This window comes from Alexandromys fortis, unplaced genomic scaffold (genome assembly GCF_014885135.2).
Source record: "Alexandromys fortis isolate MF-2015 unplaced genomic scaffold, M_Fortis_MF-2015_v1.1 scaffold_44, whole genome shotgun sequence".
Lineage (NCBI taxonomy): Eukaryota > Metazoa > Chordata > Mammalia > Rodentia > Cricetidae > Alexandromys > Alexandromys fortis.
This window is the reverse complement of record NW_026067921.1, coordinates 1,077,448-1,097,178: the sequence shown is the minus strand read 5'-3', so window position 1 is coordinate 1,097,178 and position 19,731 is coordinate 1,077,448. Positions and strand designations below refer to the sequence as shown.

The 19,731-nt window shown below is 49.0% G+C and overlaps 1 protein-coding gene across 3 annotated transcripts in view; it reads right to left on the bottom strand.

Moving 5' to 3' along the window:
* Nucleotides 1–19,731, bottom strand: part of Zdhhc3 (zinc finger DHHC-type palmitoyltransferase 3) — a 44,786-nt gene that overhangs the window by 16,433 nt on the left and 8,622 nt on the right. For 2 of the 3 annotated variants that reach the window (XM_050141681.1, XM_050141682.1), the window contains exons 2-3: nt 14,457–14,786; nt 3,078–3,202 (exon numbers count right to left, since the gene is read on the bottom strand). In XM_050141681.1, the coding sequence (XP_049997638.1) occupies nt 3,078–3,202; nt 14,457–14,762 (431 nt within the window). In that variant the 5' untranslated portion in view covers nt 14,763–14,786. Of the gene's footprint in view, nt 1–3,077; nt 3,203–14,452; nt 14,787–19,731 lie in introns of those variants that run through there. The other variant, XM_050141683.1, reaches the window with a different exon arrangement.

The following is a 19,731-nucleotide window of genomic DNA, read 5'->3' as shown; positions in this document are numbered from 1 at the left end:
ACTGCAGCACTTGAGAGTTGCATAAGCGGGCGGGTCCAATGTTTCCTGCTCTCAAGGGCATGAAGTGCCAAGGCAGCACTTCTCTTCTTGGGCTAGAAGGCTTCATACGGGGAAGGCAGGGCTCTGGGGCCCAAGCTATGGAGGCTGAGGGTGAAGCAACAGTCACGGAAAACATCAAATGCACTCTAGGGAGGTATTTCCCGGTGCCGTGGCCTCTAGATTTCCCTCACTCCTATATTTTACACCACTGCTTTAAAAACCAATGGTTCTCGTCCCTTCTTTTTACCACTTCCTTGCCACTTTTCAACACCCAACTCTGAGGAGACATTTACAAGCTCTTTGGCTTCTATGCATTAACACGTCTACTCATGGGTCGTGTTCCGTCTCCGGGAGGCATAAGGACCCATCTTTGCTGTGTAGTTCTCCGATCTATCCTGGGTGCTGACCAACATTAGTTAGACATAACCATGTCACCCAGAACTACCTCTCCTTGTAGCACCCCTTACCACACTGTCATAGGGACACCTGCCCTGCATGGGCTTAGAGCTACTTCTCGCCTACCACAAGCTAGGGTTGAGCCCAAGGCTTAGCCTGGCTGGGTCTGAGCACGAAGGCTTAGAGCTCAGACAAGATAAGCAGACCTAGAAAATGGGCGAAACCACAGTGGAGCAGGGTGAGAGACCTTGGGAGTCCTGGTTTCATTTACAGGTTTTCATTACCCACCTCACTGACTGACAAAATTGTAGGCAAACAAACAGCATCCTACACTCTAGACCAAAACACCAATCTCCATTTTGTGTGTGGGTGAAGACAGGCCGTCCAAATACATCCGATCATCACCCTGCTCCTCAGGTGAGCACCAGGTCACATGTTCGGTGACTAAGGACTGGACAATAAGCAGCAGGAGCCCATTCAGGGTCCAGGAAGCTGATGAAGGTTCAGCCTTAGTGTATGTGTATCAAAGGGAGCCCAGGGTGTGTGGCCCAACCAAGGCCAGGCTTGGCCTCCCCTGGGAACCTATCACATAAGCCCAAGGCCTTGGCTCTACATTAACCCACACAGGGTTTTCACCCGCTTCCCTAGTCCTTAGAATAAAGTCGCCTGGGGCTATAGGGCTGCTCCTGGAGGGAAAGGCCCACCTACAGAAGCAGGGCTAGGAGGCAGACTCTAGAGCAGTGGTTTTCATCTCTTGGAGGGGTGTCAAAGGACCCTTTCACAGGGGCTGCACACCAGATACTTATGTTAAGATTCATTACGAGCAAAACTAACAGTTATAAAATAGCAATGAAAATAATTTTATGGTTGGGTGTCACCACAACATGAGGAACTAACTGTATTAAAGGGCTGTAATCTGGAAGGATGAGAACCATCACTCCAGGCGGAAGGTTTGTGTGTAGCTATAACCCCACCAGAGCTCTGGGAATAGAGACTATATTATCAACCTCTATAGACTCCACCAGGAGCAGAATGCAGAAACAGGTGTATGTGTGGCCCTCTTCCCAAGGACAAGACAAACACAGCTCTCTCTAACCGTGACCAGGCAGCAGCCTCTGGCTAACAGACCATCAAAAACCCCCATTTATTCACGTTTCAGGACCTGCCTACCCTAACCGGGGTTCTGGGAAAGCCTGGGCCTCCACGCACCATCACGAAAGAGCAGTGCACATCTTCTGAGGCAGACACAGGTTACCCTAAACCAGGAGCTCTTGCTTTGCTCCAGCTGTTTGCCAGCACTTGGGTGCCCACTTTGGGGAGGAGGTGAAGAGGCGTGGTAGCTGCAGTGAAGAAAAAGAACACCAGGTGCTGGGCCATAGGGAGGAAAGAGAAAAGAAGCACTGTGTGGCAGGAAAGCTGTTTCCTAACAAGGTTAATCCTATGGTTTCTGGCCAAGTCTTCAGGAACTGTGCATATCTCTAACCCCACACATGGTTCCATTCACGGGGAGCTTTCACTTCCTGCTGGCCACTCCATAGCTATTTACATTAAATCCTTAAAATGAGGAAGGAACCAGTCACCCCTGTTTAGAGAGGGAAAAGTGTGCCCCAGAGAGACTTGGCACGGGCTTAAAACACAACCTCTCCAGCTTCAGAGTCAGGCCTCCAGGGTAGCCAAGAGTAATAAAGGCCATCTCACGTACAAGAAGCAAACCTCAACAGACCTCAGAGGCCATCCAAGACAAAGTCCTCTGGAAAAGCAAAGCTTCTCAGTCAAACACTCACACAGCTGCCATTGTGTGAATCACTTTCATACTGGAGTTCTAAGTAAAGCTAGAACCCCACAAGGACCCAGAACCAGACGGGCAGGACCCACACCTGTCTCAAGTATCTGCTTGCTCTGTGACCTTAAAGCAGTCAGCCGACACGAGGCTAGCGTCCCCATCAGGGGCATCGCCTGTGCAACAATACCGGATCTCCAGGGGTGGCCATGAAGGCGGAAATAGAGGTAATAGAGACCGAGGTTCCTGGAACACAGCAGGGCTGGGGAGCTGACCGGTCTGGGTGACAGAAACAGATCGTTTCGTAGGGCAGCACAGGAAACCACTCTACAATCTGTTGCTCAGGTACAATCTCTCTCCCAGTATCTCAGCTAGCAAAGCTCATCCTCCAAGCCCTCCTCACTCCAAACATACAGCAAGTTGTAAAGGGGCCAAATGACATTGGCGGTCTCTGTAATTGGCCGCTTATAGATCCCGTGTAATGAGAAAAACGCAATTGTGAGCAAGATGTTTTCTCACCAAGAAGACTCAAAGAACCCTGATGATACAAAGGGATGCCTGTAACAGCTCAGAGGGAAAAGAGACTTCTGCTTAGGAGCTGCTCCTGTCACAAGCTCCACAAGTGTTGCTTCAAGGAAAGTCTGAGAGATGTCTGTCTCAAGCACTGCACCTCACAGGTCTGCCAGAGCTGTGGGGTTACCAGGAAGTCAGGAGTCCCTCAGCCTTACAGACACGAAAACAGAGGCTATACCAGGCGTCCCTCGCTGTCAAATGCCTTTTCCACCCTAGCGGTCACTCCTTGACTGGCTGGGACACTCAGCAGTCCCGGTGCTGGCCTGGAGCTGAGGAGGGTCCACGGTACCTGCAGTGGTGGGCCCGGTCAGGCTTGATGCTGCAGCACTTGGGGCACTTGTACACCACCTGCCCAGGCTTCAGCTGGAGGCTCTCGATGAACTCTTTAGTGGCATTTCCTTTGGGCACTGCCCCCTAAGAGAAGACGGAAGGCATCAGGGTCAGCTGTCACTCTACTGGAGGCACACATGGGCTCTGTGGTCCAAATCACCTCAATACACAGAATTTTCCAAAGAAACTACACCTAGGTCACACTGACCCCATGATTAATTTCTTACTTTCATTAGCCAACACTGTTTTTTATTGATCTGTTCTTTCCCCCCTGGGAATATCACGGTAGTAGCTCGGCTCACTGACGATTCTGATTTCTGGGAAGAGCTCTGACCTTGGGAGGGTCAACTGGTGAGTGCCACATCCCACAGCTCACCTCTCCCATGCCAAAATGTGCTGCTTGACATTCATTGGGTTGTTTTGCTTTATTTTATTAATTTATCTATCTATTCATTTATTTATTTATTTTTACCTGTGTGACTATTCTGAATGATGGGCACTCTGTATTCAGTAATAGAAGCCATGGCCCCTGGGTATCTGACATGTTACTCCATGCTGGCAATACACAAATACTTGGTATTCTGGTTCTAGAGTCTGTTTGGACTCTGCACCAATCTGGACAGAAGGACAGACAGAATACCAACTTGAACAGGATCTCAATAGCCAGTATCACCAAGTACCTACCTGGAGCTAAGCCCTGGGCTCAACACTCATCACTATGGACTCCTCCCATGTGTCCCCCTCCTGCTTACCTCCCCAACAGGTGCAAGGGTTTGTGTGCTGTGGAAGTTACTGTGTTAAGAGATCAGAGGAAGCTGGGCTGTGGTGGCACACACCTTTGATCCCAGCACTTGGGAAGCAGAGGGAGATGGATCTCTTGACTTCAAGACCAACCTGGTCTACAGAGTGAGTTCCAGGACAGCCTTGGCTACCCAGAGAAACCCTGTCTCAAAAAACCCAAAGAGAGAGAGGGAGATCAGAGGAAGCAGCAGCCAGTAACTCGTGACCAGAGGACAGACGGTTTAAGACGCTAATGTCTAGGGCTGCTAGAAATGGAAGGGCATGCTCCAGGTGGAGCCACGGGAAAGGGGAACTGTGAGCCCATGCAGGCCACAAGCAGAGGCTTAGGCCCCTGAGTTCTGTGAGACAGATACGGGAAACTCCTAGCAGACATGACAAAGCATACATACAGAGTAGAACGAGCTGCAACAGTGGTTGGGCAGGCACAGGAGAGGAGAGAAACACAAATAAACGAACTCCCAGCTGCTGGTAAACTTGAGAACCATGCGGAGCCAGAGAGGCTACCAGGCCTGCTTTAGGCCGAAGTTCCACCGCTGTGCCTTTGCTTCCTAACAGGGAGCCAGGATCCACTTCCAATGCCTGAATGATGATAAGGGTTGCAGCACACAGGAAGCTTACAGGAGGCCCTTGGGTGCACTTTCCACAGCTGGGTGCTCACATTCAGAGTCCAGTACTGCACCAAAGCTGTGGAGCTCTACGGTACGCCTACACTCTAAGCTGTGCACCAAAGCGGTGGAGCTCTACAGTGTGCCCAGACTCTAAGCTGTGCACCAAAGCGGTGGCACTCTACAGTGTGCTCAGACTCTAAGCTGTGCACCAAAGCGGTGGCACTCTACAGTGTGCCCAGACTCTAATCTGTGGCACTCTACAGTATGCCCATACTCTAAGCTACGCACCAAAGCTGTGGAGCTCTACGGTACGCCCGGACTCTAAGCTGTGCAAAGACAGCAAGGGGCAAAGCCTGGACATCCGCGCTGCACAACAACTCCCACAGGGTCCAAGAAGGTGGAGGAGGGGGCTTCGCATAGCACCCCCCCACCCCGCCCCGCACGGCTGACAAACTTCAACTAGCCAGTGGGGCAGAAGGCACAAGAACTGGTTATCAGGATCTGTCCTGTGAGAGAACAGAACGTCAGGAAGGGAATAACCACTTAAATGCCAAGATGCATGCAATTGTCGTTTGCTTTTGCAGAGAAGGTATTTCACAGGGGACAGACTCGGGCTAAAGGGACTGCAGACACTGGGTAAGCAATAGTTCTGTGCTGAGAACAGAGGCTATGATGGGAGCTGTAGGGCACCACCAGGCAATGAGGCAGCCCAGGGGAGTACCTAATGAAGGTTCCAGCCCCTAGAATTTGCTATAAACCCTAGAGAGCCCACACAGGGCTGCCAGAGGAAGTCACTTTGCAAGGGTAACGGGAGCCTTATGCACTATTCTCATTATTGTTTATTAGCCAGCTGGTAATTAGAGCCTTCCTGAAAGTGTGCCTCTCTGGTATGCTTCCAATTGCACAAACATCCCAGAAGACTTGTTCCCATCAGGGCAAGACCCCAGCTCTCCAGCCACCTGAGCCAGTCCCAACCAAGGACCAGCTGCTGGCCCCTGGTGAGGACCCCTCCCCACCCCTGTCACCCCAGAATTGGCTATTCCACACTTGTTGGCTTCAGTCTCAGAACTGGAAACTGTTACTCCCTCACGGAGAAGAGTTTTTGTGGTTGTTGTTGTTGTTGAGTGTAGTCCCTGTTAGTGCAGGGCATGGGTGGGAACTCGGTGTCTGAGACACTCACCCTCCCTTATCTTTATCCATCTCATGGGAATGTCCTGAAGCTTGTAGATTCCTGCAGCCTGCCTATCCAAATACACTGAGTTTTCCTCTCTTTTCCAAAGAGATAAATACTTGTTTATGGTTTTTAAAAAAGGACATATAGATAAGAAAAGGGAAAACCTCACTTGGTCACCCAAGAGAAGTATTACCTACACTGTGAAGCATATACTAAGAGTCTTTTCTCTTGGTACACAGTAAGCTGTAAACGCTGAAAGCCACAGTTGCAAAATATGCACCAGCCTCATCACAAAGTCAGATAAAACATGGCCGACTCAGCCCATAGGAAGCATAGAGAAGCTGCTGGAGGTTTCCTGGCCTGGGCACACGTAGCACTTTACCCTCTTGTTCAGTGGTATCCTTGATGCCACGTTATCGAGGCTAGAAACCTAGTGGCCACCTTCCGGTGTTCTCACCCTGCCTCCCCTCTGTTGCATTATTTCCATCTAAATCTGAACCCTAAAACTGCCCTCAATCCCATGATCCCCTCCATATCACCGTCACAGGCTTTCTTAGCCCTTACTGCCTCTGATTATTTCCAGGACAAACATTCTACATTGTAAATGGCCACATGACTCCGGGCATAACGCCTCCAATAGCTCCCTGGTGACCATGGATCAGAGTCTGAACTCCTGGCCTGGGAACACAGGCCACACCTAGCCTTGGCCCCACTCTTGTGCTGGGCCCCTCCTGACTGTGCTGCCCTGTTTATGCCTGGGCCTGCAAGGGCACTGCATACACCTCAGGCTTCTCCTCTGCCCCCACGACATGTGGGCACCACCTGAAGCCCTCTAGGAAGCTTGGCAGCCAGTATTTGAAGTCCTCTGTAACCATTTCAAAGCCACTGGAGCTCCCTGACGTCTTCCTGACGGCCTGAAAGTACGGCATCGCCCACAGCAGGACACACACCATGAGATTACACACTGACTCTCCAGCATGACTGTGAATTCCCAAGAGGACAGAGACAATGTCTTCCAACCTAGCAAATTGCTCAGAGCCTGGCATCAGGCCTGCATTCAACATACCCAAGCCAGATAATAATGATACAACAGACATTTATTGAGGCTTATACAGTTCAGGCACAGTTCCAAATGCTTTGTGACTGAAAGCATTTTGCCAGTTAATTCTGACAATAAATCTGTGAGAAGAGACTGTGTGCTCCCTCATTTTGTAACACAAGTGAGTGAATCAGAGTCAGACATCTCCTAAAACAGTGTGGTTCAGGGGCAGCAGACTGCAGATTCAGGCCCAGGCAACAGTCAAGACACAAACATAGTTTTCAGGTAGTTCTACTAAGAGACCTGGAAAAGTGTTCTTTTCCTTATTGCTTTGATGCTATCTATCACACTCTACTGCCAAAGACTGTTAACAGTACATGCATAGGAAGGGTAAAACAAGAAGGCTAGACTCAATGTCTAGATGAGGGCACACAGAAAGAAAGCAGTGGAGATAAGAAACTGTCAACAAGAGATTGAATTTGAAGAGGAGGAGGAGAAAGAGCAGCAGCAGCAGCACAAGTGGATGGATCTCTGTGCCTTCAAGGGGGCTAACAAGGGGCTGGGCCTGGGGAAGGAGTCACGCAACTGTGGCAACTGTGCAATGTGGGGCACTGAACTTCCTGGGTGGGGACTGCGCCTCAGTGTTCAGTGACTTCTGGGAAAGACACTGTCCCAAAATGCAGAACCAGAATGTAAGTGGAAAGGAAGTGGTGGGGAAAGCAAGGTGATGGGCAGGAAGGATGGACTCTAAGATAGGAGGGGTTCCCAAGTCCAGGCTGTCTCCAAGGGCGCCTCCTCTAGAAACCATAGGCATACAGGCAACTTGCTTGTGCTCCAGGACCTGCTTGGGCCTGATCACACATATGCCAATCCATCTGATAACGGAGTGCGGCTGTGCAGTACAACTTCATGACTTGGTGCGCCAGAGAACACCCGGCTCACCATAGGCAGCTCAGGTTGCATGACAGACTTAGGGCTTCTATTGCTGTGGAGACACCATAACCACAGCAACTCTTATGAAGGAACACATTTAATTAGGGTGGCTCACTTACAGTTCAGAGGTTCAGTCCATTATCATCATGGTGGGACATGGAGGCATACAGGCAGATGTGGCCCTGGAGAAGTAGCCAAGAGTTCTACATCTTGCAGGTAACAGAAAATGGTCTAAAACATGGGGTGGTACCTTGAGCATATATGAGATCTCAAAGCCTGCCTCAAAGTGACAGACTTCTTCCAACAAGACCATACATGCCTACTCCAACAAAGTCACACCTCCTAATAGTGCCTCTCAAACTACCACACCCATTGTCAACATTCAGTTTCCACTAAGGTTCAAAAACAGGCCAAGAGCCATCTCTCAAAAGGAGAATTGTCTGCAGATGATGGCAGAGCCTTGCTCCAAATCCCAGAGGTCTCTCCTATGGTTCACATACAGAGGTCTGCCAAAGGCTCCAACAAAACATCGCTGCCGCTGCCACTTCAGTTACCATAGGCCCTGCTGGATTATACGGCACACGAGGCACAGCACAGTAGCTTTTTCCTACTTTGGAAAGTTAGCAACTTTCCGAGTCACTTAGTATACGGGCTCTAGTACCACACCAACAGGGGAATGTGCTGTCTCCAGAATCAAGTAGGCATGCTGAGTGTCACACTTGCTTCCTGGTGGTAGAAGCCAGGTGCAGTAAATTACCCTTTACCCTAGAAGGAATATCTCTACATGCTTGCACCACCGGTTTACTAGGAATTTCACCGATGTAGAAGGCCCTTGAATTTTGGCTGGATTTATTTCCTATCCTTTGATGTTCATATGTGCCGCCAACAATTCCAAAGCAGTTCTTATAGACAGGTACTGAGAAGGCATGGCTAGATCAAAGTTGCATAACACACACACACACACACACACACACACACACACACACACACACGTGTTACTGGCTGCACAGGCCCAATAGGAGCACTACCTTGAGGTAAGCCAGACCCAAAAAGTTTGGTTTCTAGCCATAAATACAGTACATTGAGCCTATAATTCGTGATCCTAGAGAAGCTAAATAAGAAGGAGAACCCAAAGACAAACATATAGTCATCCTCCTGAATATTAACCTTCATCAGGTGATGAAAGGAGACAGAGACAGAGTCCCAAATTGGAGCACTGAACTACAACTCCAAGGTCCAAATCAGGAACAGAAGGAGAGAGAGCATGAGCAAGGAACTCAGGACCACGAGGGGTACACCCACACACTGAGACAATGGGGATGTTCTTTCGGGAACTCACCAAGGCCAGCTTGGCCTGGGTCTGAAAAAACACGGGATAAAACTGGACTCACTGAACATAGTGGACAATGAGGACTGCTGAGAAGTCAAGAACAATGGCAATGGGTTTCGATCCTACTGCACATACTGGCTTTGTGGGAGCCTAGGCTGTTTGGATGTTCTCCTTACTAGACCTGGAAGGAGGTGGGAGGTCCTTGAACTTCCCACAGGGCAGGGAACCTGGTCTGCTCTTCAGGCCGAGGAGAGAGGGGGAGTTGATTGGGGGAGGGNATGGGATAAAACCAGATTCGCTGAACATAGCGGACAATGAGGACTGCTGAGAAGTCAAGAACAATGGCACTGGGTTTTTGATCCTACTGCACATATTGGCTTTGTGGGAGCCTAGGCTGTTTGGATGCTTACCTTACTAGACCTGGAAGGAGGTGGGAGGTCCTTGGATTTCCCACAGGGCAGGGAACCCAGTCTGCTCTTCAGGCTGATGAGAGATGGGGAGTTGATTGGGGGAGGGGGAGGGATATGGGAGGCGGTGACGGGGAAGAGACAGAAACCTTTAATAAATAAATAAATAAATACATTAAAAAAAAAACACTAGATACTCATAGTTAATTTTCTCTCATGACTTAGCCAAGCCATTTCTAATATGACTTATACTTCTTAGAATAGAATAACTATTAAAATTAGCATATGTTTCTTTCTTGATGTCATTCATGTTGGTTGTAATTCTAATTTTTATATTTGATATTTGTTATTATTGTATATAGTTTCATATTGGAACTCTCTTCTGTAGACAAAAGGGGGAGGTGTTGTGTGAACTTCTTCAGCCAATGGCTTTGGGATACTAGCCACTTTGGTCTTGGTCTTATGTACTATATATGCAGACATAGGGGCATGTGCTAGCCCCTTGGCTGCTGGATTCATCTCTGGTTTCTGGCACATATAAAGGACTGTGGATCGCTACCAAAAAAAAACAAAAAACAAAACAAACAAAAAAAAAACACAATAGGAGCACTAAAGGACAAGGCGGTGAGAACCACCACTCCTGTATCTCTCATGTCCTTGATGGTGGTGCTAATTTCTGCAGTTCCTCCAGAGATGTAATACTGGTTTTGGTTCACTATTTTCTCTGTTAGAGGTGACTCCAATGGCTCCCACTTGGCCTTTCCAACCCTAACGGCCCTTACTCCACAGGAGAGAGAACCGATGTGTGAACTCTGTCAGCTTTAGTCCATCTACACCAGCGACACACTCTGGAGCTGGGGGGATAACTCAGGTGAGCTCATGTGGATTTCCAGGACATTACAACCTCAGAGCGGGCAATGACTAACAGCCCACTGCGAGACCAACCACCAGCACGGCCTGCTCTCACCGCGCACTTCCAGTCCTTGTGCCTCTTGGTCTAGTGTCCTTTCTCTCTCTTCCCCATTTCTGCTTCTCACACACTTAGAAGCAGTTTCTCTCTTCGCTGGCTGTGTGGACTCAACTACTGCTGTGCCAGAGTCAACTAACTGATGAACGGTCCACAGAGCACCATGGCTGAACTGCTCTCCTGTTACATTTGGAGTGAAAAGGTCCAAGTCAGAAGGGTGCAGTATTATCTAGTGGGAGACCATGACATTTTTTTCTCCTGTCTCCTCTTCTCTCCCCCTTTCTCCCCACCCTCTCAGTGCTAACCTAAATGACGTACACAGCAAATAGCTGGGCGGCGGTGGCGCACGCCTTTAATCCCAGCACTCGGGAGGCAGAGACAGGCGGATCTCTGGGAGTTCGAGGCCAGCCTGGTCTACAAGAGCTAGTTCTGGGATGGGCACCAAAGCTACAGAGAAACCCTGTCTCAAAAAACCAAAAAAAAAAAAAAGGGCAGGATATAGGCTGTTCCCCCCAAATTATAGATAATATGCATTCCTGAGATATAAATCATCATCCCCCCCATTAGGAAAACTCCCCAGAACTCCATTTGCTGATTAACAAGAAGCCCCCAGTTGATCTGCGTTTGACCCGAGTTTTGACTCCAGACGACGCTCCTAGGAGCCAGGGTGCCCAGCTGGTACCCTCCAGGCCCCATTTCTACAGCTCCACCTCACCGTTACACACAAGTTTTCATTAAGTCTCATGTGCTTCAGGCAGAGGCATGAGGATCCTGCAACGGGGCTTGTACAAAACACATGCTTTGAAACGTTTGTCTCACGCATGGCAGTTACAGGACAGATTCTCCATTTACATCCATGGGGGGGTGATTGGGGCTCAGGACTGTGGCTCTTGCCTACTGTGATGGGCAATTTCAAATGCCAGTCTAGAATCACCTGAAAGAGAGTCTCAATTGATTGGCCTTTTAACATGTCTGGGGGAGGGGATAACTTTTGGTTGCATTAATTGACAGGGAAAGACCTCGTCCAAAGCAGACAACATTGTTCCCTGGGTTTGGGTCTTGAACTGTACAGAGTGGAGAAAGTGAGCTCAGCACAGCATACACGCATTCATTTATTGCCCTCTGCTTCTGACTGCGGATGGACGCTTCAAGAGTCCCCTGCATTGACTTTCCTGCTACCATGAGCGTAACCTGAACTTCGAGCTACAATAAATTCTTCCCCAAATTGCTTTTGTCAGGGCATTTGATCACAGCAACAGGAAAGAAACCTAAGGCTGCCACTTAGAATTGGAAGCTGAGCCACAAAGCAAGGTAAAAATCAGGAAAAATTCTGCTGCAGGGCTGCCTGAGGAGGCCCCTGGAGAGGCGTCCATGCAGGAAGGAGGAAAGCATAGGTTTGTGAGAGCAGGAGGTTCCTGGTGACATCCAGCTCCTCGGCCCTCTACGCCTTCTCGACAACAGCGAGTCCATCTTCTACCCTCCGAGCCTTCCTGGCTCACCTAACATCTCTGCTTGTACCTAATACATGGTAGTTTTGCCACAAAGAAGCTTTGGAATGGCCTCTGTTCCTCACTAGTCTTCCTCAAGCAACAAGTGCCACTAGCATCCACAGTTGTTCCTTCCTAGGCTGAAGGTTTTCTTTGTGGCCCATCTCCATTTGTTAGCTTCTCTCAGCCCTGGTAATTCATGGGGAGCAGGGGCATTTTCAAGTGTGTCAATACCTAGAGCTCTGCCCCTAACCTGATTAAAGCAGAACCCCGTAGGGCAGGAGGCAGGCACCAGTACTTTAAAAACTCTCTAAGGAGTTCTTACTGTGTAGCCAGACTTCAGAATCAATCAGTGACTCAAATAAACTGTAAATCCAATAGCTTTTCTGCTTCTATCATGATCCGAGCTAGCGCCGTGTCTTGCCTAAACCACTGTCAATGCCCCCGTCTTATTCTTCTGCGGCTCCTACCTGAACCTCACCCACAATCACACTGCTATCACACCTATCTCACCAAGGTTCTGAGAACTACAAGGTCCGGCATGATCCTGCCTCTGTGGACCGTTTTACTCTCCCTGTTCACCATGCTGTAGTCTCACTCCAAGCTCAGACCTAGGTACCCCTCTTCTCTTCTGCCTGCAGCTTCAGCCATTCCAGTGGCAGCACCACGGAGAGGCCTTCTTGGGCCACCCCGGCCTAATGGGTGCCCCTAAAGCCCACCACACCTCCTGCTGCTGTCCTTCTGTCCTCACTGAAAGACGAGGTTCCAGAAGGCAGGGGCTCTGTTTGTCTTGTTCTCAGCTGTACCTGCTGCTCATGGAGGAATCTTCTGCAGGGTTGGCACCCAGTCCACACGACTGTTCATCTGCCCAGCAGTGCCCAGCAGGGCCCTGCCCATCATTGCTACAGCCGTTCTTGTCCAGTGACTCTGGCCTTGTCACTCCAGAGTTAAAAATTCCTACAGCCAGACCCAGTGGCCACACCTTCAATCTCAGCACTCGGGAGGCAGAGGCAGATGGATCTCTGTGAGTTTGAGACCAACCTGGTCTACACAATGAGTTCTAGAGCTACATAATGAGGCTCTGTCTCAAAAAAATAACTTCTTGGGGCTTTAGACTCTTTACTGTCCTGTTTCTTCTTTCATAACCACAGACACCAAAGGTAAATCCATATTCTGTGTGGTTTTCCCATCCCAACAACCAAATGCCGAGGAGCCACTGCCTGTTTTTCTGAACAGGAGGCTCCTGACTCTATTCTCCGCCTCTCACCACCAACCTTATTGACCGATAGATACCCTTCCCTGCTTGTCCACAGCAAGCTACATTTCCTCTGCCAGGGCTGCCTTCACTTGTCTTCTCAACAGAGGCATCTTGATGGGAGAGCTGGTACTGGACTGTGAGCTGAGCAGAAGACGTAATTTCTTTCACTGTCTCCAATACAGGGCATCACACAAACTTCTGAACAAATCCTTAGTTCTTTTAAACTTTTTTATACCTTTGTGTTTGTGGCATTTAAGAACCTAAGCACTTCAGCTCCTCAGATGCTGATGTTGCTCTGTCCTGTAACATCTGCACCAGTCCTCAGGCTCCGTTCCCTCTGGAGCAGCCACACAGGTAACTGAGCCAGGAAACTGCCTTTCCTTGGGAGGGATTAACAATTACTTTCAAGAAGGGGACTGGCTCAGCCCTATGGTCTGTGCTTTGCTTTTCTGGGGCTCACAGAAACTGTGTGTGACTACTAACAGAAGTTTTTCTTTCCCAATGTAATGACTACCACCCACATAGCAAGGTTAACACACAGGAGGGATTTACCAAGTTACCTGTATGGTTGTTTCCCATACGACATAATGAGAACAGGAGGGCTTGATATCGGGGTATGAAAACATTCAGGGGCCTCTGCCTCACCTGATATATTTATCTAAGTCACTAAATGGAACAAGTTGTACCCACAATACTCAAAGGTGTCTACCGTCATGCCAAACAGGCCCGGCCAGTTTTCCATGAAAAGAGGAACCTTTCTTGTCCCTGACTACAAGGTGTCTCATTATGTAGCCCTGGCTGGCCTTGAACTCACAGGCGTCTACCTGCTTCTGCCTCCCAGAGACTAAAGGTGTGTGTCACCCTACCCAACCTAGAAAAAGAGTAATCTTGTGTAAGCTAAGTAAAGGCTAAATGCATGCAGACCCTGAAACTGGCTGTCAATCAAGTCGACCCACTTCCATTTTCTCTCTGTCTTCTCTTCCCCTGGACTGCTTTCTGCTCTGACCATCTGGCCAGTCTTTACGGTTATCTGAATGCATTTCCCAAACAGAGGCTGGGTTTAGCTGGACCCCTGACACAGCAGGCTCAACAAATACATACAGCAGTATGCAGACAGTGCCATTGAACTTACCCTATACGCTTTAATACAGGTCTTGCCCTCCTTCCCAGGTCAGAGTCCCAAAAACTCTAACAAGAGGTAGCTCACTTTTCCACCCAGGCCCGGCTGTCCTTCTTTCACATTCCCAAGATCCACAGGAGTTTGAGGGTTATGGCCATGCCAGGGCCAGAGGGACAGAATGTAGGCTGGTCAAAACAAGCCCAGACATACTCACGGGGTCCGTCAGCATGGCCCGGCAGTGTGAGGCCAGGGCCAAGAAGGCCAGCAGGTTGAACACAATTCCGTTGATGATGCTGTACGCATAGTCTCTGGATGGAATCAGCATGACAAAGAGGACTACAAACTCCGCATAGAGGACCAGGAACCAGGTAACAATGGCGCAGGCGATGCCACAGCCATCACGGATAAACCACATGGTTCCCGCAGGACCAGGGAAGGGAGGTGGGGCGCACTTCTCTGGCTGGAGGTATTCTGGTTTCCGCTCAATGTCTCGGAAGTGATGGTTGGGGGTCAGCATCATAAGCTATTCTGTCCATACTGGCATCTGAAAGGAAAGGGAGCAGAAATATGGTGTTAGCTCAGCAATAAGGAGACCTCCCAAGTGAGCCACGGTGTGTGTGCACAGATCTCGCACAAACGCTGCCAAGGGGTGGGAACGAAAAGAGACCACACCCAAGGGCAGCCAGATCAGACAGCAGCACAGCGACGGGAGGTGGGGCTAGAGCCTAAGTCCCTTCGGCTATGAGGGCACCTCTGGGCAAATAGTCCATTCAGTTAAATCTGGGACAGCAGGTGCTGGGGACAATCTCCTGTCAAACAGAGGAGCACTGAACTGGAATGGCTTGTGAGTGACAGGGCAAAGAGAGATGGTGACAGTGTATTCAATGGTTCCTAGTACAAGACAACACCATTTCCTCACCTGTGAGGCACTGCCCACCAGGGCTGTTGTTTCTAGAGCTAGAGGGCTTTGGGGAGGAGCTCGTGTTGAACATCCTGCATAGCTCACAGCCACGCACAAGCATTCTCTTGGTAAGACATTCTTTCCATTCGAAAAATGATAGGTAAGCAACTTTCTTCCTAAGAGCTACAGCACTGACCTTTGGAGATGAAAACTAAGAACTGGGAGATGAACCAGAACAAACAGAACAAAGTATAAGTGTAAAGAGAATGCTATAAGGAAACCCACTATTTTAATGATTGTTTTGCTTTTTGAGACAGGGTTTCTGTGTATAACAGACCTGGCTGTCCTGGAACTTGCTATGTAAACCAGGTTGATCTCAAATTCATAGACCTACCTGCCTCTGCCTCCAGAGTGCTGGGACTAAAGGTGTGCACTAAGAGACGTAACTAAGAATCAATATTGCACACCTATTCATCCATAATGGACTGCAGGACAGAGAGAGAAGATCTCCTCTGTTCGTCTCCGCTGCTAGCTTGTCATAATACCAACCCGAACTCTCAGTGAGAAACTGATGGCTCAGTCCATTCCTGGGTATAGAAACAATGGAAAGTCACACGTAGCACAGGTGGTGGGCAGGGGAGAGTAAGTCACTCTACAGCAAAAGAAATGACCCTGGCCCCAGGATCTTCTGAAGGCTGTTAGCCCATCCTAACTAACCTAATTCTCCTTCTTCTCTGAGAAAGAACATCTGGACGGAACAGAGTGTGGCCACGTAGAATAAAATGTTGCTCAGGCTGATCATGCACATAGTTCAGCTCTGCTCCAAACGTAGCACAAGGCTGAAGACAGGTGGGCAGCTCGGTGTGCACCACGTGCCTGTCTAAAGGATCATGGGAGTAACAAGGCAGAGACTGCTCTACAGCAGGTGCCCAGTGCTGGGGACAGTTGTGACACACAGAGTAACACGATGTTTGGTCATCAGCCAGGATTTTCTACATCAATCTTGTGCTTGCTTTCCAGGAGAGTGGCAGGCAGTTCAGTGGTGTTTGAATAACATACAATCATTAAAAGACGTAAGTTCACCTTCTGAAAACTGAACAGGACTCTATGAAACTGCAGACCAAGAGTGTCTGGGGACTGACCTGTGCTCTGCAAATTCTAAAACTCTGGATTCCATCAACTACAACCCACACTCAATAAATAGGTCATACGGCACAAGAAGTCAGAAGGCCAACAGAAGAGAAGCACTCTCCAGGGACACGCTTACCACCTGCGCTCCACTACGTTCAAGCTCACCCTACAGATGGCCTCTGGCAGCTTTGCATGGCGATGGAGAGTTGCCCAGCAAGGCAGATGCTGTATCAACATGCAAGCCTCAAGTATTCACTCCGAGTCTTGCAGAACCCTAACTGTCAACCACTAAGTAGGAAGCAGACCACCATGACTCAGGTTCCCCTGCACCGGAGACAGTCGGTTACAAAACTCACCAGACCTCTGACAGCACATCCTCCTGTCATAAATGGGAGGCCACTAAAAAGAAGCTTCCAGTGACACAGGCAGTTCATTTCATTCTCTTCGGCAGCTGCGCATTCTCGGTCCTATATGCAACAATGGTGTCAAGGACACTAAAATTTTGCACGTTGTTTTACTAAGGAATAAGCCCTTCTACACAAGAAAAGTTTCCCAGGCAACTAGGACTTCTTTCTTCCATATTTTGCAGGGTGGGGATGGGGAGGGTTGAGACAGGTCTTGCTATGTAGCCTTGGGTAGCCTGAAACTCACAGAGATCCACTTGCCTCTGGATAGAAAGCATATACCACCATGCCTGGCTAACTGGGACTTCTTTCAAAGCACCTGTCAATCATTTCGATCGTTAGATGGAAATCTGAAAACAAAATGTGAAAAAAGAAACAGCAGAGATCAAGTGCACACTAGATGGGAATCCTGCTCCTGCCTCAGCACAACAGCCACTCACTTTCCCCAGGACGACTGAGTTAGTCCCAGTCACCAGCACCTGTGCGGGCCCCTGCAATCCCAGTCACCAGCACCTGTGCAGGCCCCTACAATCCCAGCATCTCTTTTGCATGGCTCTCTTCCTCTTCTGTAACTAGCCACTGTCACTTCTGTGTCACACAGCACTCTCTGGTTACTTCAGCAAGTGGGCAAGGCTAGTAAAGCTGTTACTAGAGGTCTCTGTAAAGGAAGGGTGCGCCTCTGGGGTGTAAGTTTCCTTCAAGGACTCCCCTGGCACCAAACAGCCCCTCAGTACATGTCCTTACTTGTCAACAAAGAGCTTTGTAATCCCGGGGCCACCTCCAGGAGGCCTGGTCTGCTTCTTTTCAGGTGAAAAGGATAGATCAAGTAGGATCATGAAGCAGGGGGACTAACACTCAAGAAACTAGAATGTTCTATCTGAGACCGATCTGGGATCAAACAGTGTATAGGGGGAACTATTTTCTAGCTTTTGCTGGGAACAAGAAGCTGCTGGATGTGGAAGATCAGGAAAAGGCCCTCCTGGCAAAGTCAGGGGCCAGTGCTATGCTGAGGGTAGCTTTCATACCCACACCCAAGAGTGCAAGCAAGATTACAGTCCTAATAACGACCCTTTTTGTATGGTATTTTGTTTGTATTCTGACAAAGTTAGTCTGGAGATCAGAGAGCAGAGCTAGCCACTAGTTAACCATAGAGGCCAGGCAGTGGTGGCACACAGACCTTTAATCTAATCACTTGGGAGGAGGAAGCAGAAAGATCGGAGTTCAAGGCCACTCTGGGCTGCACAAGATTGAACCAGTCTAAAAGAGAAACAGACAATGAGGTAGAGGCTCACACTTTTGATTCCTGCACTTGGGATCTCAAGCCTTTGATCCCAAGTACTTGGGAGGGACATGCCTCCTTTAAGCCCAGCACTAGGGAGGTAGGATAGGAATATAAGGCTGGCAGAAACAGGATCTCGGGTCCTTCAGTCTGAGGATTCATGGAGATATGATCTCCCCCATTCGGTCTGAGATTTCACAGAGGAAAAAGCTAGTGATGGTTACTCTGCTTCTCTGATCTTTCAGCTTTCACTCCCTAATATCTGATTCCAGGTTTCTATTTAATAACACTAATTAGATTTGTGCTTCAGACCCTCCCTTTAACTAGATAAATGAACTGCAGCAAACCCCCTGCTTCTGCTTCAAAGGGGCTTAATGTAAAAAAGGTACGCGTGTCCCCTTCAGCTTCTTCCAGTAACAAAGGCAGATGAAGACCCTTCTCTCTTATTGCAGTTAACCTTACAGCTCAACAGAAACTGACAAGGACCTACCTCCCCTTACTTGTCCTTGCTTCTCAGGAGCCTGCAGAACTGGTGCTCAGGTTGGAGAGGCTCTGGAGGACCACCCCCAACACCACTCCTTGCAGGCCAATGAGACCTTCAGAGGAATTATCTCCTCTGGGGTCCCCTCCTAGTCCCTTTATTCTTCTCCTTGCCTGGGCCTTGAGGGCAGGAATGTGGGTACCACTCTGATCGGCTCCTCCTCCCGATCTGGGAAGACTGGGCTCATTTATGTTCTTTTGCTGACTTACAAGTACCATTTTGTTGAGTTCTGCAGCCTGGCTCGTAGCAGGCATGAGATTTGTGCTCAAATTCAAAGTTTTTGAGTGAGTGAAGATGTCAAACAGTTGACTAACAAATAGCAAACACAACAGAGGGCAAGCAATATTAAAACAGCAGCAAAGCAAAACCCCCACACAGAGTGAGATGAACAGACTTGCTAAGAGTAAGGGCTCATGAAGGCAGAATGTGAGGAGACAGAGGTGAGGAGGACCTGGCGATCTGTTGGAAAAGGCTGGCACACATAGACTATGTTGGGGCGGAGAGGGAGGAGTTGTGAGGGACCACAGCACCCCATGGCAAGGCCACGCTGGCTGCTGACAGATAAGGCAGATGAGTTCAGAAGCCAAGGAGGCCCACTAGAGCAACAGGTGCTAGCTAGTCCTATCTGGTGATACTAGGTTTTCAGTTCCTCTAAGTAGCTATCAGCTTTTCATTGAAGGACCGAGAAAAATGACCTTTTTCCTAATCTTAATTAGAGTGACCTATCCTGCACTTTCTGAGCTGTTATATAGCATCAAAGGGAGCTCCCCCTCCATGGTGAATTTATTCTCACCCAGCAGAAGAATGCCTAAGGTCCAAAGAGGCAATGGAACAACGTCTGTGGCAAGAAATCATAAACAAGGGACTCACAGAGTGGAGGAGGGTGTTCAGGAGGCTGGGGCTCCCAGTCTTTCACTGTATGTGTGTGAGTCTAATCTAAGTGTAGGTACAGACATGTACATGCAAGTGCCTGAAGAGGCCAGAGAGGGCGCCAGATCTCCTGGGGTTGAAGTTACAGGAGATCATGAGATACCTGATATGGATGATGGGAAAAAAAAACTCAAGATCTCTAGAAGAACAGACACTCTTTCAGTCCCAAACAGGATGCAGTCTTTGATGACACAAACTTTGAGATTGTGTGTGCGTGTGTGTGTGTGTGTGTGTGTGTGTGTGTGTGTGTGTGTGTGAGAGAGAGAGAGAGAGAGAGAGAGAGAGAGAGAGAGAGAGAGAGAG